Source organism: Nothobranchius furzeri, chromosome 1, assembly GCF_043380555.1.
Source record: "Nothobranchius furzeri strain GRZ-AD chromosome 1, NfurGRZ-RIMD1, whole genome shotgun sequence".
Classification (NCBI taxonomy): Eukaryota; Metazoa; Chordata; class Actinopteri; order Cyprinodontiformes; family Nothobranchiidae; genus Nothobranchius; species Nothobranchius furzeri.
Genome location: NC_091741.1, coordinates 47,342,855 through 47,367,402, shown reverse-complemented (window position 1 = coordinate 47,367,402; position 24,548 = coordinate 47,342,855). Strand labels below are relative to the sequence as shown.

General features: G+C 43.7%; 1 protein-coding gene across 4 annotated transcripts; it reads right to left on the bottom strand.

The window, feature by feature from the left end:
• Positions 1 to 7,088: 7,088 nt before the first annotated feature.
• Positions 7,089 to 24,273, bottom strand: nrf1 (nuclear respiratory factor 1). Of its 4 annotated transcripts, none has more exons than XM_015959170.3 (12): positions 24,152 to 24,273; positions 21,711 to 21,815; positions 21,449 to 21,593; positions 20,534 to 20,648; positions 20,269 to 20,395; positions 19,489 to 19,629; positions 17,188 to 17,346; positions 16,839 to 17,051; positions 16,657 to 16,755; positions 16,411 to 16,568; positions 15,442 to 15,563; positions 7,089 to 7,439 (listed from the first exon to the last, which is right to left on the bottom strand). In XM_015959170.3, the coding sequence occupies exons 2-12, from the start codon at positions 21,777 to 21,779 to the stop codon at positions 7,279 to 7,281; spliced, it is 1,509 nt and encodes a 502-aa protein (XP_015814656.1). In that variant the 5' UTR covers positions 21,780 to 21,815; positions 24,152 to 24,273; the 3' UTR covers positions 7,089 to 7,278. The 4 variants fall into 4 exon arrangements, with proteins under 4 accessions (XP_015814656.1, XP_015814674.1, XP_054595698.1 ...); XM_015959188.3 differs by having other exon boundaries at positions 21,723 to 21,815; XM_054739723.2 differs by lacking the exon at positions 24,152 to 24,273 and adding an exon at positions 21,958 to 22,086 and having other exon boundaries at positions 21,723 to 21,815.
• Positions 24,274 to 24,548: the final 275 nt, after the last annotated feature.

The following is a 24,548-nucleotide window of genomic DNA, read 5'->3' as shown; positions in this document are numbered from 1 at the left end:
TTGTCCGGATCGGCCGTTAAAGCACACAGAACCTGCCCCAGTGCTGGGGTTGTTGTTGTTTGACTTCAACACCAGAAGTTACACGGTCAAAATCATTTCAACGATGTTTTTATCCAACAGGGGTTGTTTGGATTGTTTTTCTTATTTTCACCTCACAAAGTCTCTGATGTATGATGCAAATAAATTCTTTCAAAAAGACTGCATCCATTGTGTCGGCCTCCCTCTAACGATCTTCTCTGCAGCAAAGTGCATTGTGGGATGAGCCTTGTCAATGCGAGGCCTGCTCCAGATGGGTCGAGCGGCTCAGGTTACACTGCATTTTCTAGTGCACCCTCCATCCCGCTGACCACCCCCCCCCCCCAACCCTGCAGCTCCTTTCTCCCTCAGCTCCTCTGACTCTCACAGCTTCCTGGGTACGTGGAGCTGAACTGAGACAGTGCTTTTCCTGTGTTCTAACGCAGGCTGCAGAGCATTAGTGAAATGAGATTATCGGCATTCTTGCGCAGTGTCTGGGCTGGAGGTGGACAGAGGTGTGAGGTATGAAGGTGAGGAGCCCATTATTTGACTATCAGACTGCAATAAATGGGACCGCACCTCATCAGCATCATGCCTGCAGTTTAACATGTTTTTTTTTACATTTCTGCAGATCTTTAAAGATTTTTATTTGTCAGTCTCATAGGTTTAATTTTTTAAAACCAAAGCAGGTGACAAAGTTAATTTAGTGAAACTCTCTATAACCTTGAGTTTAGATGAAAGGTGAGGGATTACATCTTGTTCAAGCAAGCACTTTACTCTTAAGTGTGGGCGTGCACGCGTGCAGAGGTGGATGGCCTGGGATGCACGTACTAAGAAACGATTAGTGGAGATTAAAGCTCTGCCCTGGAGTCTGCTTCCACAACTCTAGACAACAAGAATGAGAGCACCCCCACCTCGCAGATGCATCACCACAGCCTTGCCCATCAACTCAGAGGGATCAATGGCGTCGCCTTTTCTATTCCCAAAGATCTTCAATCAGTAAACGTATTCCCCAGTTGATGTAGCGTTGCAGCACTTGGGTGTAAAAGGGGACTCTGTGATTGGAGGAGTGGTGCACCGTGATTTAACAGTCTCCCACACAATGCAGAACTAGTTTCTTTGCAGATGAGGAACCGTGAAAAATCACATGCAAGAACGATAAAAGGAACAAAATTAGATCTTATGGTAAATTTGAAATACCACTTATGCACAGTCTACAATAAAAACACAGTTAAACTCATTTGTTTTCCTCAGTGGGGTCATGGGGGGGCTGGTGACTGCAAGTGGTGGACATCCTGAAGAGGTCCATCGCAGGACACACAGTGAAACGGAGCTAAACTTTTAACTTTACAAAGTGTTTACTAAATAAAGTGAAAAACTAAACATGGAAGAGGAATATGCATGATTATGAGACATGAGTAAGTCTGTCTTGTTGTCTGTACCGGTGAGGGAGAGTCAGCCAGCCAGAACCAAACCAAACTAACCCCAACTCTGTCTCTGGGGGGTAGTGGTGGCAGAATGGTGCCCACCCCGTCACCAGTAGGTTGCAAATTTACACCCCACTCAGTGTGATGCAGTTGTTGTGTCTCTAGGGCCTAGGCAAGACAACTGGCCCGCCTTGCCTGCTGGTGGTGGTCGGGGGGGAACCAGCAGTGCCTGTACAGCAGCCCCAACTCAATCAGTGCACCCCAGGGCTGCTGTTGCTATTGGCTCATCATCACCAGCGTGTGAATGTTGTGTTGTAAAGTGCCTTGGGGGTTTCTAGGATTCTAGATCAGGGGTTAGGAAGCTGGTAGTCAACGGCAGGTATCCAGCATGTTTTTGCTATTTCCCTGCTCAATCACTCTTGATTCAAGAGTTGAATCACCTGTTCAGCTACTCATCAAGCTCTGCAGAAGCCTGTTAATCACCTGCCGATAAAAATCAGCTGAGTTAAGGCAGTGAAACAGCTAAAACTTATGGGATATCGGCCCTCGGCAGACTAGGATTCTCCATCCAATTTGTATAAATGCAGGCCATTCACCATCAGGCTGTGGTGCTAAAAAAGAACTGCAGACTAGTCTCGGGTCATCCCAGTGAGCACCTGGTTGGAAACCACTCCCAGAACAAACAGAGATAAAAGAGGGTCATCGCAGAGGATGGTAGATTTTTTTAGGTTTTAGGACACTTGATGCCCGTTAAGCTGGGCGTACTGATGCAGCCCAGAGAGCAGGACTTTATTTACCAAGAGAGCGTGCTGATAAACTCTGTAATCTAAGAATATTTGCATGTGAGCTGCAAATTTAACACCCTGCACATTTTCACATTGCACGCATGCAGCTTTTCTGAATCATTTACGCCATGAGATTTTCAGACATTTACTAAAATTCAGTGTAATATTTAAACCTGATTAGTAACAGACAGCACACAATCATTTAGCATTGTGGCCAACAAATATGAAAATAATTTAGTTTAAGACTCTGGTAGTCCAAAAATGTGATTATTTTGTGTCTGAATGAAACTTGGTTCATATTTAATCTGAAGGAAGGGAGGGATGCATGCAGATGCCTGCTAGATTAGGACATTCTCTCTCTCTCTGTGTTCTGCTCTGCAACAGAAGGGCCCTGCTAGCAAATCCCAGGCTTTAAAGCAGAGGAGGTTCAGGCAGCTTATGATGTAATCAAGGCCCTGTCCATAACTGTGGGGGAGGTGGAGTGGAGCACAGGGAAGAGGTTATCGGGTTTTTTGGTAAGTCTACTATTGTAGCTAAAATCTGGAGAAACGAGGCACGACTGAGGAAAAGTATAAAACTGTTACAAATACGAGAAAAACTTAGTGTTTTCAAAGAGCAGAAACTGTGAACTTGAGGAGTTAGCTGGTATTTTACATCTACCTTTTATCTGTTTTCAGACGCTGGGAAAAAATTCAAGTTTGACCAAAAAAAAAAAAGAATTTTTCCCCCCTGTTTTAAAAGGGACTGTTGATGAGTCAGAAACACACACACACACACACACACACACACACACACACACACACACACACACACACACACACACACACACACACACACACACACACACACAGCTAAAAAATAAAAGAAACCCTTAACAACACAATCCAACTCCAACTCGATCACACTTCTGTGAAAACCAAACTGTCAACTTAGGAGGCAACACTGATTTATAATCATCACTAATAAAGGAGAGAGGTGCAGGTGGTGACCACAGACCACTTCTCAGTTCCTGTGCTTTCTGGCTGATGTTTTGGTCACTGTTGAATGCTGGTAGATTTCACTCTAGTGGTAGCATGAGGCAGAGTCTACAACCCACACAAGTGGCTCAGGTACTGCAGCTCATCCAGGATGGCACATCAATGTGAGCTGAAGCAAGAAGGTTTGCTGTGTCTCTCGGTGCAGTGTCCAGAGCATGGGAGCGCTACCAGGGGACAGGCCAGTACATCAGGAGATGTGGCTGTAAGGAGGGCAACAACGGGAACAGGAGGAGCACCATATGCTGGTGTGGTTGGCCCTGAGTTCTTCCTAAAGTAAGACAATGCCAGACCTCGTGTGGCTAGAGTGTGGCAGCAGTTCCTGCAAGACGAAGACATTGATGCTATGGACTGACCCACCCGCTCCCCAGATCTGAATCCAATTCAGCACATCTGGGACTTGTCTTGCTCCATCAATGCCACGCTGCACCTCTGACTATCTAGGAGTTGGTGGATGCTTTAGTCCAGGTCTGGAAGGAAATCCCTCAGTAGACCATCCACCACCTCATCAGGAGCATGCCCAGGTGTTGTAGGGAGGTCATACACACACTACAGAGCCTCATTCTGACTCGTTATGAGGACATTACATCAAAGTTGGACCAGGCTGTAATGTGTTTTTCCATTTTAAATTTGAATGTGACTCCAAATTCAGACCTTCACGGGTTAATAAATTAGATTTCCAATTGTGTGATTTTGTTGTCAGCACTTCAACTATGTAAAGAACAAAGAATTTATAAAACTATTTCATTCATTCAGATCTAGGATGTCTTATTTTTGTGTTCCTATTTCTTTGAGCAGTGGACATAAATGATGCACAAGTTATTCAGCTGCATTAGGAGAGAACACAATATTCATTCATGGAACATGGTGGCAGTATCATGGTTAGCCTCATGTTGCTGCATTACAGAAGACCTAGACAGTAACAACCAAAAATCTAATAAATCACGTGTTTTCCTTAACTGGAGAAAAAGTCTCTGGATCTCTGGGGCTTGGAACTCCCCCATCTTCTGCAGGTCTTTCGGGGGCAGGTCTGTGGATCTTCACGCTCACTATTGGACACTCCTATAGAAAAACCTTACAAATACAAGCGTGTGAACGCTTACTGGTGCTCACATGGTGCTCTCACAAGTATGGACTTGGGCATTTTTGACACATCACCCAAGGCTGTGGTTGGTACTAAATACACCATGAATTATGTAATGTACCAACAGGGTCAATTTTCACCTAAACATCGACCAACATAGTGACCTTTCAGCTACAGAAACAAATCCACTTTCTATTTGGCCTTCCAAACCCAGAAGGTTCTGCAGTGCTTGTTTACATGCCATGAAGACAAAACATTCAAACATTCTCATCCAAGGTTCTTGCACTCACTGTGTGAACGCCAGACGTCAACATTCTTCCCTCTGAATAAGTGAAGACTCCATGATGTTATAAGTTAAATAATCATATGTGATGAATGAACAAGATGTTTCAATCAAATGTTTGAATAACCTGTGCTTAAATCAATTAATTTTAAATGAATATTGTTCTTACAATGATCCATTTATATCACAAATCAGTATGTGTTTGACTTAACAAGTTAATCATGGTTTACACTCATACACCTCACATAAGGTTAGAGATTCTTTTTCACAGTGTTAAAAATCTTGTATCTGAAGGAAGGCGTGGCTTTCTGAGGGATGTTGGTAAATACTCAGAAACGTGTCAAATTCTGATTGGCCAAACTTGGCCAGAAATCATAACTAAGTAGTTTAATAAAATAAGAATTACTTCCCGATTAATTCAGTTTCCAGCTGACCCCCCCCCCCCCCCCATTCAGCCAAATCGGGAAAGAATCCTCCTTTGAAACAAACTCCTTCGACCTTAAGTCAAAAACCTTTCTGCGATGCTGCAAGTGATTACAGACACAACAGCTCTTTTCAGAGCTACTTCCACTCTCAGACATCCACCTTGGACACCTAATCTGCAGACCCCAGGTTGCATCTCATGGCCAGGGAAGCTGAACTCAGAGGAAGCTACTCATCTCTGAGTCCGGTGACCTCACCACTCTGACCGCAAACCTCCGGGAGCAACTCATACAAGGGTATCGTAAGCCTGCATACTGGTGTTTGATGAGGTTTATAAACAAACAACTATCTAGTTTATAACAAACAACAAATTCTTTTACACCCAGATTTCACAATGTCTCTCAGATACAAAGAACGGTTGTTACAACATCTAGCTTCAATTACATCACCTCACATCCACCACATCACATCTCGTTATTCATATCTTGTCATGTGTCATTAGTTTAGGAAAAATAATTAAATTCATTTTATAAACCATATACTTGACCCTGTTTGAATCAATACAAAGTGTGTTTATGATCCCTGAACAAGCAAAGAACCCTAGAATCCTCTGATTAAACATTCAAAGATCAATCAGACTGATGTTTCATATTTGTATGGAATATCACATCTTATTGGTCATAATTAATATGTAATAATTGCTACAATTATTAGTGAGCTTTTCAGCAAATATTGTCACCGTTACACATTCTCGTGGTTGGCGCAGTGATACTTTGGTTCAGTTGTATTTTTGTGTATCCCCCCTCTTTTTCTCTTTATCTGCAGGTCCTCTCCTCGCTTTCATTTCTGTCTCCGTGTCCGTTGGGATTCAAAACAACCCAAAATATTTCTAATAAACTTTTGGTCTCAGGCAAGGCAATTTAACTGAAGCTCCACTGCTCCACCCACGAGAGTAAATCTGTTGGGCTCGTCTTTGGCAGTCAGACATCGATTCTGACCGCTTTACAGCTGGACAGGACACAGGAAGAAAAAACAAACAACAAAACGTTTAAGTGAAAAATCCAGGTATTAGGCCACATCTGTAACAACATGTTTAAAAGGTTTCTTCATGTGGACCGTGTTTCTGTTCTTCAGATATGAATCCAAACCAAAGCGTTTAACCTCACAACTTGAAACAAACAAACAGAAAACACCCAATAACAGTGCAAATGAACAGAAATACCTCAGAAGGCTCAAATATTTCAGGTGTTTATAGAGCTGCCTTAAAACATGACATACATAATGTTAACAATAAATCAGGACATGTAATAACCAAGCTATTAAAACCCAAGAGTTACTGTTCAAACGGTACAGCAGTCATTGTTCTGGACTTTATTTTTCAAATACACACATTTGGTGATGGGGTAAAACCCAGAGTTACAACCACGTCCAACAATCTCAGTCTTCAAATCATTTAGAAAGGTGTCTTTGCTTCTCACATTTCTCAGCTCTTATTTAAGTAAGACAACACAAAGTGATGCAGATAACCGAGGAAAAGAGATCTTTTAAAAAACGTACAGGCGGGTGCCTCTGTGATCCATGCACCAGAAATAAACGAGATCTGTTCAGCAGTAAACACTACGATGTATATCATGAATTTCTGCAAATTTTGGTGTGTGTGTGTGGACTACAGTAAGAGCACAAGTCAAGACAATGTTTTAACGTAATGCTTTCTCATCAAATGATAACAAGTATGAGCAAAACTGCTGCTGTTGATGTCAGTCACGCGATTTGGAAAATACCTTTAGAATAGCTTTTGGGGATACGAGTAAAAAGGGGGCGATTTAGGGCTGAATATGGCACCAGATTTCAAATGAACACTAAAAAGCACACAGATTGGACCAAAAACCAAAAACCATGGACAGTTCTTTGAGTTGATGCAGTGGTGGCTTTCCTCCCTTGGTGTTTTGGTTCATCTTTAAGGGTTACTAGTAAGGAAATAAATACTAAACACTCGACATCATAGAGTTTAAAATACGGAAATAAATGAGACAAAAATAATACACCAACAAATGCAATATCTTTACATAGTAAACACGATGCATTGATCATCTTTCTTCCCCCTGCAGATGTATACGTTTTAAAATTTTTGCAACGTTTTTTATGATGTGTTGTTTCCACAAAAAGGAGAAACTACTTTCTGCGGCGGGCCCTTCAGTGATTTCTACTCCTTCCAAGGTTCATAGCGTCACTGCTCCAAGGTCACCACCTCCACCGCCTGGCCATCCAGTGTGACAGTGTTATCTATGCGTGTTGCCACAGGTGCCATGGCAACCTGAACAGGACGGTTGCCCTGGGTGAGGCTGGTCACTACAGTCTGGTACATGCTGACTGGGATCTGGACCAGACCTGAGGAAGAAAAGAAACCCATGAGCCTCATCAGCGAAACCTTTTAACCGGATAACATCAAGCTGCAGAGCCAAGGATGTTTCTGATGGCACGGATCTTAGCAGGCCAGATCTACAGGAGCTGTGTGACAGGAAGACATTTTCTCGGGTCGCTTCCCCCATTCCCAGCTGTGCTTGTGTGTGTCTGATTGTAGGGATTATTGCTGTGGTCACATGGGCTTTTGCCCCACTCTGCAAGCTGTCACCAAGTCACAGGCAGACAGGAATGTCAGGATAGGAGATAGGTGTGTGTCACTCCTGTTCCTGTGAGCTTAGACGCTCGGAATGTAAGTGTTTCAATCACTGCAGTGCTGTTAGAATAAAACCACATCTCCTTTCACTGTCCAAGTTGGGGATGGAACGGTGGTGAAATTTAGCAGCAACACAATGTTATTGTGGTTTTATCAAACACTCACAAAGTAAAATTAGTGCACAAACAGCCTAGCCAGTACCTTTACTGGGTTAACCAGCAGTCTCTACTATTATTATACACATTAATAATGAATTTACTTTTATTAGGAGACAATGGATCCTTCTTCACTTCACATTTTTTATTCTTCACTGCAGTTGGAAAACACTTAATGAGGTTCTTTTTTCATTGGGACATGTAAGGTTGTGTTGTGAGTTTACCTTGACGTGTTTCGACTCATTAAATATTTAAGAAGAGGACAAAATGAACGTGGTAAAGGATGCTGTTGGAAAACTTCAACATGAAGTTGAGCAGCTGCTAGAACAAACAAACAAATATGCACCTGGCTGATTTTAGTCTGCAGGACGTAAACATGAAGCCACCGCCCTTAAAGAGACAATGTGTAGTTTTTACCATTACTGCCTGGAAACATAAATGTTGTTAAAAATTAATTAAATGATGCCCAGTTGTTGAAAAATATTGGTGGCTTTGTGACTTAGAACGATAAAAACCAGGTTTAAAATATACAAGAGTGGGTCTAAAGCCTAATTTATACTTCCCCGTCTGCGTCGGGACGGATGCACGCAACGCCATTATCTGTCCTTGCGAGGGCTCTCCAGAACGAGCGGAGTTGAGCTCTCTTTTCTAAACATCTGTCCAACGAGACGGAGAACGCAAGCTTTTGATTGGTCAGGACGCCACTTTCGTCAACACCGCCGCCATTGCTCCCTCAAAAACACAAAGATAGCTGAAGATATCTAGCAGCAGATACGGAGCAGCTTGAAGAGTACCTCGCAGAAAAACTCCAAAAATATGAACGTTTTATTCACCCGTGAGTGGAGGAGTGAAAATATACGCAGCAAGCGTTTTATTCTGGGACAGGAAACATGGGTTTAGAGGTGCCGAGCCCATGAAGAGGTGGAGGAGAATGAGGGACAAATTTGTCGTGTTAAAGTCTCTTGAAATACAAAAACACTATATAAACACAACTATTAAATACACCATCATGGACCCCAGAACAGCGCTACGCCCCCTGTTGTCCCGGCGGGGAACTGCTATACAACACTCCTCAGGAGACGGAGAAGTCCGAGAGCAAAACTTGCATGTTAGTGCGTGTCTCTCCCTTGTGGAGCTGATGGAGTATAAATTAGACTTACTCTCTGGGCGATGACATATTTCCTTCTACATGAGCCCATGAGGACAAAATGCATTACTGGTTTGTAACTAATGGTTACAAAACTTTCTCCATTTATAAATGTTGTTTTACACATTTACCTCTTTGCTCGTTGCCTGTGATGAAGTGATGATTGTCATTTTGCTGGAAGTTGAACAGCCTGACAAGTACTAGTTGGAAACTTGCACCCCCAGGGATTTGTGGCCCTAATGGCCATCCGTTGGTACAGTCTTACTCGAACACAAAAACAACACTTGCTTTCAATGATTTATGTTTATGTAATTTAGCAGACGCTTTTGTCCAAAGCGACTTACAAGTGATAATCGGCATGTTGCCCTTGAGACTAACAACAACAATAACAACAACAACTTGACATCAATCATGGAGAGGAGGGAACAAAGGAGTGGATGGTAGAGAGGGGGGACGGGTGCAGGGAAGGTGCTAGTTATGAAGATGTTCTCTGAAGAGCAGGGTCTTCAGGAGTTTCTTGAAAGTCGAAAAGGAAGCCGCAGTTCTGGTAGTGCTTGGAAGGTCATTCCACATTTGTGGAACGATGCATGAGAAGAGTCTGGATTGTCCTGAGCGTGGTGTAGGCACTGCTAGCCGACAATCCTGTGATGACCGGAGCGGCCGGGCCGAGACGTAAGCCTTTGCAAGAGGATTCAGGTAGATGGGAGCCGTACCATCTCTGACTTTGTATGCTAGTGTTAGCAATTTGAATTTGATGCGTGCTGCTAGCGGTAGCCAGTGGAGCTCAATGAACAGAGGGGTGACGTGTGCTCTTTTTGACTGATTGAAGACCAGACGTGTCGCTGCGTTCTGGACCATTTGAAGAGGTCTCACAGTACAGCCTGGAAGACCAGTTAGAAGGGTATTGCAGTAATCGAGGCGGGAGATGACAGTAGATTGCACCAGGAGCTGGGTGGCATGTTGTGTTAGGTATGGTCTGATCTTTCGTATGTTATACAGCGCAAAGCGTCATGAATGAGCAACAGAGGCAACATGGTCTTTCAAGCTCAGGTGTTCATCAATCACAACACCCAGATTTCGAACTGCCTTTGAAGCAGCCAGAGATAGGAAGTCATTTTGGATTGAGATATTGTGTTGTATGGATGGCTTTGCTGGGATGATAAGTAGTTCAGTTTTAGAGAGGTTGAGTTGGAGATGGTGGGATTTCATCTATTTTGATATATCAGAGACCGTTTGATATTCGTGCAGAGACAGTGTGGTGTCCAGTGGAAATGACAGATAGAGCTGGGTGTCGTCTGCATAGCAGTGTTAGGAGAAGCCATGTGATCAAATTATCTCACCCAGTGAGGTGGTGTATATGGCAAAGAGAAGAGGTCCTAGTACAGAGCCCTGGGGGACTCCTGTTGCAACACGGTGCACGGTAGAGGATTGTCTAAGCCAAGACACATTGAATGATCATCCTGTGAGGTACGATTCAAACCAGGCATGTGCTTTCTCTGTGATGCTCATGGTAGAGAGTGTGGACAAAAGGAAGCCATGGATTTAGGTATGTACTGCCCCCTATCGCCAGGGAAAATACACAGAGTCACTTTAAGTCACTTGTGCTGCGGTCAATGGGAGTATTTTTAAATATAAACATGCATTTCCTTGGGACTCTTATTGTGAAAAGCTTTAAACAAAATTTTTATAAAGTCATATTTTAGCTGTTCTATCCAGTGTGTGCACTAATAATCTACAGTTACAACAGCAAAGGGAATCCCACGAGCAAACCGTGAGTAAAACTGATAAAAACTCCTTGAAAGTTAGCCAGCTCTGAATTAGTTGTAACCTAGCAAAGTGCAGATGATGAGTTTGAATCTGTGTGGACCAAAAACCCTTCACTCATCACTTTAGTTACTATGGATTTGGTCTCAGTAGTGGTTAAAACCTCCAGAACTCTGACTCCTGTTATCTTGAGTTTGCTGGACAGTTAAAAGCTAAACCAGTGTAACCATTAAAGTGTGTATTTTTCCTGGTGATAGGGGGCAGCACATACCTGAATCGTTGCAAGCAAGCCTTATTTTTGTGTTGGAGTAAAATGCCTATTAGGGTCAAAAAGGCCCGGGAGTGCAAACTTCAGCAAAATGACAAAGACATCCGACTCCTTTTCATCACTGGCAATGAGTGAAGAGGTAAATGTATAAAACAACAATGTTTATTGATTGTGAAAGTTTTGTAACCGTTTGTTACAAATCAGTAAATGTGTTTTGTCCTCAAGGGCTTCCATAGATGGAAACGTGGCATCTAATATGGTGTCACCATCGACATATAAATATTGGATAATGGGTTTCCATAGACTACAATAATAAGTTTTTGAGCTAAAATGGGAGGTGGCCACCACCGCCATTTTGACCGTGTCACAGGTTCCGTCAAGCCCAGACAATTCCACAAGAGGGAAGAGATGTGGAGCTGAGGGTGGGGTTGTAAGGCTGGGATCAACTGACGACACCCGGTCGAACTAGCTACAAGCTAACCTGAAGCTAACCCAAAGCTAACGCGGAGGTGGGAGCTAAGCTAACGGAGGTAGCAACCTAGTTACAATCGGAGTTAACTGTGCACAGCACCAGAGCTTCTGAGTCAGAGATACGCTGGGCTGACCGCTGGGTAAAACCGGGTGGAACACAGAGGTCTCCTGAGAGCTTTACAAGCCGGCAGCCGCACAGCAGACAAGCGCCGCTGCGATCTGAGATGCGCAGAGCTGCCGCTGGGGAGAACCGGGTGGAAAGGTTTCCATCCCAGAGCTCCACAAGCCGACAGCCCGCGCAGCAGTCAGAAGCCGCGATCAGACAGAGATGCGCCGAGCTGCAGGGAGGGGAGAAACGGCTGAAAAACATCGGTCCCCCGAGAGCTCCACAAGCCGATAGTCGGAACCCAGCTCCACCAACATGTTATATTTCAACCCATTTTCTAAAGTGCAGCATTATGTTAAATGCACTAGGTTTTACCCTATTACACTTAAATTTCATGGTTAAACAGTACATGTTAAAATCTAAGCTCAGCTCGGCAGTGACCTAAAATACATAAATATAATTTAACTTACCGAAAAAAATGAAGTGGAGACTCCTTGGACGCTCTATTAGTGCAATTAATGCCACAGCAAGTCATTTTGTCCAACAATTGCACAAATAATATCCAAAAAAGAATACACAAACACAGAGACTCAAAATCCTGGAGCAGTTTCCAGGCCAGACCGAGGCTCTACTGAGGCCTTTCCACGGAGCTAGCTCTGTGGTCACGTGGGTCTGAGGCGGCGGTCACGTGGGTCGGATGCTCATTAATTATTCTGAATTTTAGGCGTTTAATACACTTAAACAGAAGAGTGAGAAAAAAAAATTCACCCCCTCAGAGTTGTCATGAGTGTAAACTAGATCATTTAAACAAAAAACATGTTTTGGTACCAGGCTGTAAACATGTTTATTTCTGCTGTGAAATTGGTATTTTTTACATGGGAGTCAATGAGGATTTGCTCGCTTCTGACACCAGCCCCCAGCGGATGAGGGTGGAACTGCAATTTTTGTCACTTCCGCGTTGGCCTCAATTTCTCACCCGCATTGTGGGGGCTTGGGTGTCACCCAGAGACTTAGACCCGCTCCCATGTAGTTCCTGACACAAGTCTTGTTGCTTGTGTATGTTGCAGAAACTCCTGCTATTAACCTGACTTTTAATTGATCAATTGGTGTTAGAAATAGCTCACAAGAAAAGCTAAAGCACTCCAAAATAATGTTAAATGTAAGCATGTAGTTTCACTGAAAAAAGATGCATAATTTAATCAAGACAGAAAGATCAAGATCTGGCAAAAGTGTTGTTGCCTATACAGAAAATAATCAACTTTACAGCAAATCCAAAAATATATCAGCTAATTAAGTGGTGCTGTGAGATCCAAATTTTATATCTTGTATGACTTCCATGAGCTTGCCATGCAGTTTGGCAAGGATTCATACAATTTATTGATGAAGTCATCAGGAATAGCAAAGAAAACAGTCTTGCATGCCTCCCAGAGTTCATCAGTATTCTTTGGTTTGGTCTTCCATGCTTCCGCTTTCATCCTACCCCACATATGCTCAATGATGTTCATGTCTGGTGACAGGCTGGCCAATCCTGGAGCATCTTGACCTTCTTCACCTTAAGGAACTTTGATGTGGAGATGGAAGTATGCGATGGAGCACTATCCTGCTGCAGAATTTGGCCTTTTTTATGGTTGGGAATATAAGAGGTAGCTAAGATCCACTCTGCAGATCCCTCACACACCCCCCTACTGGATGTAACCCCAGACCATGAGTTTGCCTCCACCAAACTTCACTGTTTCCTGGGTAAATCTCAGCTTCATGCGGGTTCCAGTAGGTCTCCTGCATTATTTGCAGTGACTGTGGTATAAATCAACAGAAGATTAATCTGAAAAATCCCCTTCTGCCACTTTTCCAGTGCCCATCCTTTTAGCAGGCTGTGGGACGTAGCAAATGCCACACGGTTTTTCAATTGTCTTTTGTTTAGTGCTGGCTTACAGGCACTGATTCGGCCATGGAGGCCATTTCGAGACAGAACATAACAAACTGTTCTGACACAGGAATTTCAGGTGACCAGGTCTTCTGGAGCTCAGTTGAAAATGGGCTTGCCTTGGATATTCGACGCAACAAACGATCCTCGAGCAGCTGTCTTGTGGGTTTGCCTAACCATGGCTTGTCCAAAGCTTCTCCAGTCTCTTCAGATCTTTTCTTTATCCTCTGAACTTGACGCTGAGACACATCGAAGGTGTGTCCCACATCAGCAGTGGATTTGGTCTTCAGCCTCTTGATAATCAACACTTTAGTCTCAGGGTGAATCTTGGGCATGTTTGCAGAGGTCTAGTTGTAGTTGAAGTGAAGGTCTAGTGTGCTGGGGTTCTTTTTATCCACACCACACCTAACTGATCCATTATTAGTCCCAGATGAAGCTCATCTGACAAGGTGACAACACGTCTTGGCAAACATTGACTCAATGGGCTTTACCAAGCTGTGAATATTAGAACACTTTTTGTTAGTTTGGTTTTGCAGCTGTTTGGATTAAAACAACCCATTTCTTGAAACTAAATCTGCATTAGTGGCACTTTAGGTCTATTTGTACACAAGCGACAAGACTTTTGTCAGGAACTGTATTTTATACCCCATTTTCATGAAGGATGTCCCGATAAAACTTTTTCACTTCCGATACGATACCGATATTGCAAAGTATTGACTGATACTGATATCAATCTGATACGATATCAGCCCAAATCATACGTACTTTTACCTATTTCGTAGTAAGGAAGGCTTTATCAAGTGATATTACTCAATCAGAGAACAAGAGACAATAAGAGTAAGTATGAAAAAAAAGACAATTTTTTCTTAACCATTGGTTGCAAAACATGAACCTTAACGGACTGCTTATATCGGAGATTTTGATGCCGTTCGACATATTCCGATACTGTTTTTGGGCCGATATCAAATCACTACCGATATCAATATCAAAACGGGACATCCCTAATTTTCATGGTTATATGTTACGAAGCCGCCAATATTTTTCAAAAACAGGGGCATCATTGAACTAATTTTCAACAAAATTTTGATGGTTGTTTCCAGAGATTAACAACAAAAACTACACATTGTCACTTTAAAACCTGTGAGTGGTAACTTGTGCTGATGTTTGTAACAGGACTGGAGGCGATGAGGGCTCAGGGACTGTGACCTTGGCCTGACCTGCTGATGTTCAGACATGGCGAGCACTGTAACCACCTCAAGTGGTTCAACAGACCACTCAAGCCAACACTGCCACTCTGACTTTAAGGGCTGTGTGTGTGTGTGTGTGTGTGTGTGTGTGTAGCAGTGTGCTTTTCTCAGTGAAGGGTCATGACACAAGCCAATTCACTGTGTGGCAAGTGCACTTCAAACGGTTCTCTACAGCTCACGATTAGCTGAGGTCAATAGCTCGGGGGGGCGGCGACGGCGACTCTGATTATTGATAAAGCTACCGCTGTGAATACGCCATTGACGTCCTTCTCTAATATTGTTTGAATGTGAAGATTCTCACTGAACATAATACTGAGGGTCAACCTTTAGTAACATATCATTAAAGGAGGAAGGCTATGAGAACAAAAACCCACCATCTGTCAAATCAGCACAGAGTAGATTAGAACGAGGGGGGAGGAGGGGGCTGAGAGGCCTCACTAGTGGGAAGCTTACACTGATTGGTGGAACAATTAGTAGAGAAGTGATAGAAAACAAGCGGATACATGGAAATGATGAAATTCCTAGTTACATTGTTGGTTATAATAATGAAAGACCTTTCTGGATTGTAGCCCTTGTGCATGTTTGTGTCCTGAGAGTTTCGGAGTGGACGTTTGTGCAGATGAATCCATACCTGTGGCATCCTGGACCCCTGCCAGAGCCCCAACAGCAGCCGCCGTCTCTGCCAGGACAATCTGCCCCCCTCCTTGAAGAGTGGCCTCTGCCAGCGTCGCTACAGCGTGGGCTGCTGCCTCGCTGTAACACAACAAAATATGGGAACGCATTTTTAATATGAATCACAACTCAGAAGATAAATGGAGATTTTAAGTCTCTAGATGGAAACTTCTGGCGCAAAGCCTCTTTCACACAGTCTGCTCCTAAAGGTTATTAGAGACGTGAGGTGAGGAGGCAGGAGTGTATGAGCTGTAAGAAGCTTTTCTTGTCTGGACTTATAGAGAATCTGTCACATCTCCCCAAAGGCCAGGTGCTGCTGGTCTAACGAAGCACTTTTATTAACCAGATCGACCCCGTGGAATTATCACAGACTTATTACCACTGCAGCTTGGTTATGAACACACTCACAGCCTGTTTGATAATCGTCGCTGAGACAGAAGTACAGATGGGCAAAAAGGGTGTAGGGGCGGCAGGAGAGATAAAGCTCAGCTTCTGCAGATACATTTGTTACACGGACGCAGCGCAAAAGGTACACAGAGAGGAAAGCGCTGCCCCCCCCACCCCCCCACCCCTCGGAGCTGGAAAACGCACAAAATGTTCCAGAAGCCGTGGAGAAGAGCGGCTCAGCAGAAGTAAACAGCTGTGGGGGGTGTCAAGGCTCTGGAGGGTGCAGGTAACAAGCCCCGGTGGGACATACCCATGCACATCTGAAATGATCGTCATGACAGCACTGCAGCTAAACACAAGCAGACACCTGCTGAGTTCAGCCGGATCAAAAACAAAATGACAAAAAAATCAAGGAGTCGATAACTAACGGTTTCCTTTTAATTCACCATCAGAAAATCATTTACAGGAGCTTTAAAATAAACAGTTTACCTCTTTACACAGCTCAGGAGCTACAAGATTAAACATTCATTTGTAACATCACCTGTTGAGCGCCATGGTAACGGTGGCTCCAGGCTGCATCTCCTGACTAGCAGCGGCTGCAGCTTCAGCCAGTGATGCTACAGCCTGCGTGGCCTCTGATGCTTGGGTCGTTTGGATCGTCATCTCTCCGCCCTGGAGAGTGGCCCAGTTCTGCTCCACCTGACGAGCCAAACATGCACACCTTCAGACAGGAGTCTTGGAATGTGTTTTTCTCCGTCATTATAAAAGTGATTTATGTCGCCGTTACCTCCCCATCAGTAACAGTTGAGTAGTTAACCTGAGCTACCGTCACACCCGGTAGCTCGGAGGCGTCTGCCAGCGTGGCGACCGTGTGTCCCGTCCCAACCTGAGAGAAGCGTGAACGCTGAGTACACGTTCACGTTTTAAACCTTTTGCCACTTAACTCAACTAGTGTGAAATGCACCGCACCTGGATGAGCGAGACCGTTCCATCAGGGTTGCTCACGGTCTGTACGACAGTCTGAGAGGGCACAAGGTGGGCTATGCTCGATGCAGCCGTCAGGTGATGCTGCGTAGTTGCCGCGGTTACTTGCTGGTCCTCAAAAGCATATAACAAATCCTCTCGGCCGTGCTGCTTGTAGCAGTTCTTCACTATTGTCCGCAGCGCCTGCGTCCAAGATACCTGAGGATGCACAGATAAGTTAACGTGTGCTCTTAGAGGATAAACGGTGGTAAAGTTTCCTTCCTTTGCAGTGCACTCAAACAGAATCTCAACAGAAGCCCGTCATTGCAGGATATTTCGTTGGCAGGTCTCTTACTCTCTGTTTCTGCTCCTCTGTGCGGACATCGCTGCGGACGTTGGCCCAGGGGATGTCATCGGGCCACCACACTGGCTTGCAGCTCTCCTTACCCCAGCCAGGCTTCCCTCTGCCCGTGGAGTACTTCAGCATCTCCGGGATGAACGCTCGCAGCTGAGCCTGAAAGAAAACACAGATTAAGATATATAATTAATGGCCAAGTGCTCCTTGAAGCTATCGTTTGCAACCTTTCATGCTAGAGTTTTCCTTTAAAATAATCTTATGAGGACAGATGAAAGTGCTGCAGCTGTTTAGGTCAAATCTCAAAGATAATCTCATGCAACATGTAGCTAGTATGTGTCCTTGCTACTGCATCACACTGTTGGCTCAATACCTGCAACGTCGGATGAGTTATTAAAGTTGATTTGTTGTGAATTATGAGATATTTTGCTAACAGGACAAATGAACCCTTGCACTGACAAAAAAACCAACATTAAAACAGAAGTAAGCTGACACACATGCGAACACACACCCACTTGGGTCTGCAGAAGGAGACATGTATTGATCGTGCACCTGCTGAGGTGGTCAAGGCCCACAAATAGAAACAGTATTTCCAAAAGAGGAGACCGTGGTTATTTGAGGGCCGATCTATGGCTGTGGCTCCAGCCTGAGGAGCCAAACTGACACCACGAGAACCCGTCCCAACAAAGGCTCCAGTCCATTCCCCATGGGTCTGTTTGCTTTGTGATCAAACTGAGAAATTGTTAGGAAAAATCTAAGGATGAAAATGAGTCATGTATAGCCTTTTTAAAGTAAGATCTTCTAATTTTCTCCATATTTCAGAAACCTGGCATTAACACTTTCAGATGCACAACCACCAACACACTGCAGCAGGGTTTAGAGCCAATGTCCTCCGTGTCCTGGTAATATGCATGCATCACTGGGGGATTATATTGCACCATGAGTCTCTGCAGAGTCTGCCTACCTTGACATCATGGGCTAAATTTGGTTCTGGGAGAAATAAATCCCTTCCTCTTGCCTGCTAGACCCCCCTTTCCAACTCACAGTCACAAGCTACATGCACTCAGCATCTCAGTGCACTAAACGACGAAACACGACAAAATGGATCTCGCTAGAAAATGGAGGCTCAAAGCTTAATCACCAAACAGAAACTGCATCTGATGTATTACAGCTCCCACTTAGCAAACAGTGAGATGGCAGCTTGGATTAGACAAGGACAAGGACTTAGTAGCAAAGGGATTCTTGCATTTCCACCTGTGGGTGATGCGGATGTTTGCGTGTGAGGCCAGATGGCCTAATTAAAGTGGCTAGTTAGTTAAGTGGCATGTTGCCTTCATGGCGACTGCCCCAACCCCCAATCTTAATCCTCAAAGCAGTGGTCCAATCAGAGTTTGGGAGAGCAGCTATGTTGCCGGGTCTCTGAACTTAACAAGGCTAGGCGGTAATTATGGGCTCAGGCTAGACCTGGGATCACCTGCTACACATGCTCCATGTAACTTCAGGGACGGGGATTTTGGCTGTATGTGCAAAATCCAAAATCCGTTACAGATTAAGAAGTCCTGTTTGTCAATCTTTTTAGTTTTTTTTTCTTCTTTAGAACAAACCGTTCTACCTGGTTTTACTAAATGGCAAATGAGGCAACAAATGACTCCCATTAATCTCATCCTACAAGCTCCAGAAAAACAAGCACCGACTAACACTCAGCCTCCCAGGAGCTCTCCGGCGTCGGGATTGGCTGCCACGTTCCCTGGGCTGTGGGCCATCTCTGAGGGCCACCATCATGCCGGCTACTCTGATGATTATCCAGAGTGCGTCAGCAGCACGGGGACGGTAGAGTAAACAAGCCGGCATCCCTGGAGTGAACCGAGGGCTCAGGCAGCCAGTGGTGCCAATGCTGCAGTGGAAGAGCCGCCAACTCTGCACTTCCTCTCTGGGAAAGAGGAGGTTTTACTTATGTTAAAGTGCTGACACCCCTCACGAATCAGAAATGTGCCTGAGCCACTCTAACTTTTATTCATATGCTTACCAAACAAAATCATTGCTCACATAAAGGAAAAAGAACATTAGGCAGTGATGATAAACTATAAAATAAGCATTTATTCTCACTGTCTAGGCTTTTTTTTATCCTACAAATGAAACATGATTGTATTTTTCTAGGTTTATTGGGAGCTAGCGCCCCCTACTGGTAGCATTAATTTAATATTTAGAATTTCACTGCAAAACAAAAACAGCCATTTAATGGTAAATGTGACCAGTTGATCACCTTCTGGCTATGTACCTTATATTGTAAAGAGGTCTCACCTGGGTCATCTTGTCCACGGAGACGGGGATGCCATCGATGGTGAGGGGGGGCAGCTCCGAGCTCATCTCTCCACATGCAGGAGCATGCTCAGCCAGGGCGTTCTCCAGGTCATCTAACAGCATGCCCTTATACTTTCTCACCTAGCCACCAGGACACAATCATCTCAGACACCTTTGGAGTTTTTGGATGTTGACAGGATCAGAACACCATTAAAGCTGCTTTCCGGAGTTTTCCTCTTTCAGAAATAATGTACGATTTGTCAGAGATCTGTAAAAGTGATTATCTTATCATGTACTGTGATATAATATGAGCAATACGTCTTTTTTTTTTTTTTTGCTAAGCACACCCTGTGCCCGGCAGAGCTCCCCGCAATAGGAAACTGAGCGCCGACCAGAACTAACCAATAGCGTTAGACTACCGCTTAGACCCTTCACATTTAAGGAATACCTCGGCTGATGCAGCGTTGATGAACTTTTCACAGACAAGAAAGTCTCTAAAATATAAATATACGAGAACACAACATGACATGAGAATAATACTCGTAAAACAACATGTTTTAGCTGTTTGTCGGCTACAGAAGCACATTTATAAACAGAAACGTGAAGTCGCCATCTTAAAAAACAGAGCAACAGCGTTTTTGTGTGATACGCTTGTCAGCCACTAGATGGTGCCATTGGATAAGAGAAATACTCCAGAAGGAAGCTTTAACCATAATGGCTTTTGTCACAGTTATTCCAGCAAATAGAGAAATGTCACAGTGCAACGCTAAAGACGCTCACCACGTTCTCCAGAGGAGCAGCACCAAACACCTTAAACACAGGGTTTGGTTTAGATGGAGACACACACAACACTATGGCCTGTTGGCCCACTCTGGTGGTGTACTCATCCAGCGTGGCTCGCAGTTTCCTGTAAACAAACCATCATCTTTCACCTCCTTTAACAGATCTAAAGTTGCACATGAGAGATGTCGGGTGGTTGAAGCTATTTTCATTCATGTTAAACTGTTTGTTTAAAAGATGGCGGGGGCTTCTCGGAGAAACTCACCTGAGCAGACGAGTCTGCTGCCTCTTGCGGATTGAGGGGTTGGATTCAAAGATGTGAGGTCTTTTTCTTTTTTTACCGGTTGCCACAGCAGCAGCAGCTGCCATGCCGACTGGTCCTGATATAAAAAAAAAAACAAAAAAAAAAAACGGGAGCAAGTTTTACTGGTTGTAAAAGAAATGACTCCAAATTTACTAAATTTTACAAAAGTAATTCTGCGTTTTCTTCCCCCTGACTTCTCTGTTTGGTATGAGGAACATGTTAATACACAAGCTTCTCGTTTTTATGAAGAGCTTTCTTTAAAAAAGGATTTAGATGAAAAATGTGCCAGAAGAAACTCAGGAAGTGTCTATCGATCTGCACAGCTTCAATACAAAGAACATTAGCACCACCCGCTGGTCAATTTGTAGTATTACATCAAGGTAAATAAAACATGACCTGCACGTGTGTAGCGCCTTTCTGAGACAGGCACACACACACAAGCACACACACACACACACACACACACACACACACACACACACACACACACACACACACACACACACACACACACACACACACACACACACACACCCTGGTGCACACTGACGAAGGCGAGGCTGCCGAGTGCCACCAGCAGGTAAGATGGTGAAATGCCTTGCCCAAGCACACAATGACTTAACGTGACTGCACGAACATGGGTTTGAACCTGCAATGCTGAACTCCTAATCCCTGAGCTACCGTTGCCACGTAAAACAGTAAAGTAAAGAAGTGTGAACCACTTTCTGGAGTTGAACGAATACAGAACATAAACAGATGACTCGTCCATCAAATCTTACAAAACAGTGGACTTCGGACACATTTTAGATTCCTTAACTGTGTGAAAGGAATCATGTTTGAGTTCAGTCCTAGGGAATCACCAAACCTAACCCTAACCTGCAGCAGCAAGGTGAGCGGTGACCTCATCTGTTCCCGCTGAGTTGAGGATGTCCGTGTCATCATACGGGTCGTCATCTGGCGAGGACGTCGAGTCCTCTTCAGCGCTCATCATAGATGCTTCTGTGTAGGTGGTCACGTGCACCTTTTCACAAAGAAAAGTCAGCACAGAGCAGTTTACCAAGGGGTTGTCTTAAACATTGAAGTGATTGGTTTTATTGATCATCATTTAAATGAAGGTGCACGAGTGTGCTGGCTAAACCTGTTGACTGACAGCGCTGGCCTCGATGGTAGTCATGTGTTGGGTCTGGTTAACGGCGTGATCCTCCATTATCAGGCGCTTAATCTAAAAAATCAGCTGCAATTACTGTGGAAAGAAAACATTAGATGTTAACTTTTAAATTAAAAGTATTACTAAGACACTTTAGTACTGATTGGTGTACACACACATGCCTACAGATAATCACAATGCAGCTGTCATCATTTTCGTAGACTTTAGGTTAACTAACCATGTTTATGATTTATTACATCACTGATGGAAATAGTGTAAAACAGGGTGTGGACGCTGCAGATACTTTTAAAGCTTTTTGCATTTCCTTACGAATGTTATTTGTGAGGTAGATCAGCAACTCCAAATCTGACCATTTAAAGAGCAAGTCACCCCCAAATAAACTTTTTTTGCTGATAAACTAACTAAACGAGTGTCTAATTGCGTTGCAGACACGTGTCGTCAATAATTTGGCACTTCAGTGCATCTTAGTTAAAATTTAAAGAGCAAGTCAACCCCTACCAGAGTCTAACTCCACTCCCACTTCATTTTGAAAAATGCAACAAATGCTGTTGCCTGGCTCCTACTGACAAATACACACACACACACAGGCTCACGACAGCATTGTGACATCATAATGTACCAGATGACATCATAGCATACCTCTTAGCCAATAGCGGTGGCAGATTTAAATTAAAATACAGTGCAGAGTTTTTACCTGACAACACAACACTGCCAGTTTTAGGCAGAATATTTACATTTTAACTAAGATGCACTGAAGTGCCAAATTATTGACGACACATGTCTGCAGCACGATTAGACACTCGTTTATTTAGTTTATCAGCAAAAAAAAGTTTATTTGGGGGTGACTTGCTCTTTAAATATTCTGCCTAAAACTGGCAGTGTTGTGCCGTTGTCAGGTAAAAACTCTGCACTGTATTTTAATTTAAATCTGCCACCGCTATTGGCTAAGAGGTATGCTATGGTGTAAACTGGTACATTATGATGTCACAATGCTGTCGTGAGCCTGTGTGTGTGTATTTGTTAGCAGGAGCCAGGCAACAGCATTTGTTGCATTTTTCAAACATGAAGTGGGAGTGGAGTTAGACCTGGTATGGGCTGACTTGGTCTTTAACACAAATACGCTTTGGGTAGTCGGTTACCAACCTAACCTGTACATTCACAGCTTTTGGTGTAAAATCTTGACTCCAATGCGACATGTGCATTGATGTGGCTAATACTGAGGTACGCACCAGAAAGCATACATTTACTGACATCTAAAGAAACATCAAACATCCTGTAAGGATGTGTTATTGTTCATCCATTTCAAAGCTCATCCACTGCTTTCTACATTTGGCATTTATTGAGCATTCTTAGGTATTTTCCTCATCTTATGCCTTTAAATCCTGTAAAGTGGGTTCATCATAGTACATAATGTGCTGTATTACCTTTTAATTACACAATAGTCCTAACTGTTGTGGGCACTGGGACGCTAAGCATGTCAACTGATGAACTGTGTGTGCGTGTAAACAAGTGAAACAAGTTATTTTAGTTCCAAGGATTAAAAACACTCATCATGAACCATCTCAAACCCATAAACGCACATTTAAACACCCTCATCTTTTGGTTGGGGAATACATCATAACATAAGTGATGATTTAATGGAGCCAACAAGTTATGAGGTGATTCATAAACAGTTGTTGTTTTTTATTTAAAATTGTGTTTTTCTGCTGGAAGAGAAAAAACAAGCAAACAAGGAGATCATCTGAATTTTTCCAAACACTGCAGACAGGTTTGTGTGCCCTGCATCTCCACTATTGCACAGTTTGAGGATCAATGGAAATGCAACGAGACACAAATAAAAACAATTAATGGTCTACATCGCAACAACGCGTTCTTTCACACAGACTCAAGTAAGAGGAAACTCAGCATCCAGGGCCAGAAAACATTCTCGACTGTAACAGCCTGTGCCGCGATGGTAGCCCGGTTATCCTTACACAGCTAAGCTAACAATGTCCTACATTCGGCTAATTAGCTTCCTAGCTAACATTTAGTACAGCCGGTGATCTAAATGGACATGAACTGTAACAGAAAACAGCACTCTGCTTTATCCAGCTGTGGACAGTAACGAACGATTTCTGCGCACAGCTTAAGTTGAACCATAAGCAAGACAGCTAGCATAAAACCGGCGTAATATGAAACGAAACAGAAAGAAACGACAGGCCCAGCGGCCTGCATCTCATTGCACTGTCTGAGAGCTTTTTGCCAGTACGCGCCAACAACACGATTCCCCACAAAATGTGATTCCAGTGTGGAAAAAACACTCTCAACCCGACATCTAAACAATCCGCATCCTTCGCCCCAACGCTGCCGGGTTCGATGATGCGGCTGCGCCGGGGCTGAAATAGATGGAGATTGCGCGGTAGGGCACTAACCTCAGAGCGGCTGCGCTACTTCGGGCCTGCGCCGTACAGCAGGGATGGATCAGGGCTGAGGACGGAGGGGCGCCAGCACTAGAACACGAGCTCAGCGAACACAACAGTGAATCAATGATGCCTTCAAGGACACCCCCTGTGTCACTGAATCTAGCTTTTACAATCTTGTACAGTCAAAGCTACTGGAGAAAATGGAAACAAAGTTACTTACCGAATAACAATTTCATGCACTATTATTTTTATGTCTCTTTAAGCCGATCCAAAACACATTATCTGCCAAAGAAAGAAACTTTACATACAGTTTAATTAAAAGAAAAATAAGCACGAAAATGACAAACATTTGGGAAAATGCTTAAATGTAAAACTAATAACATACGATTTGAAGTAGAAACCGAAC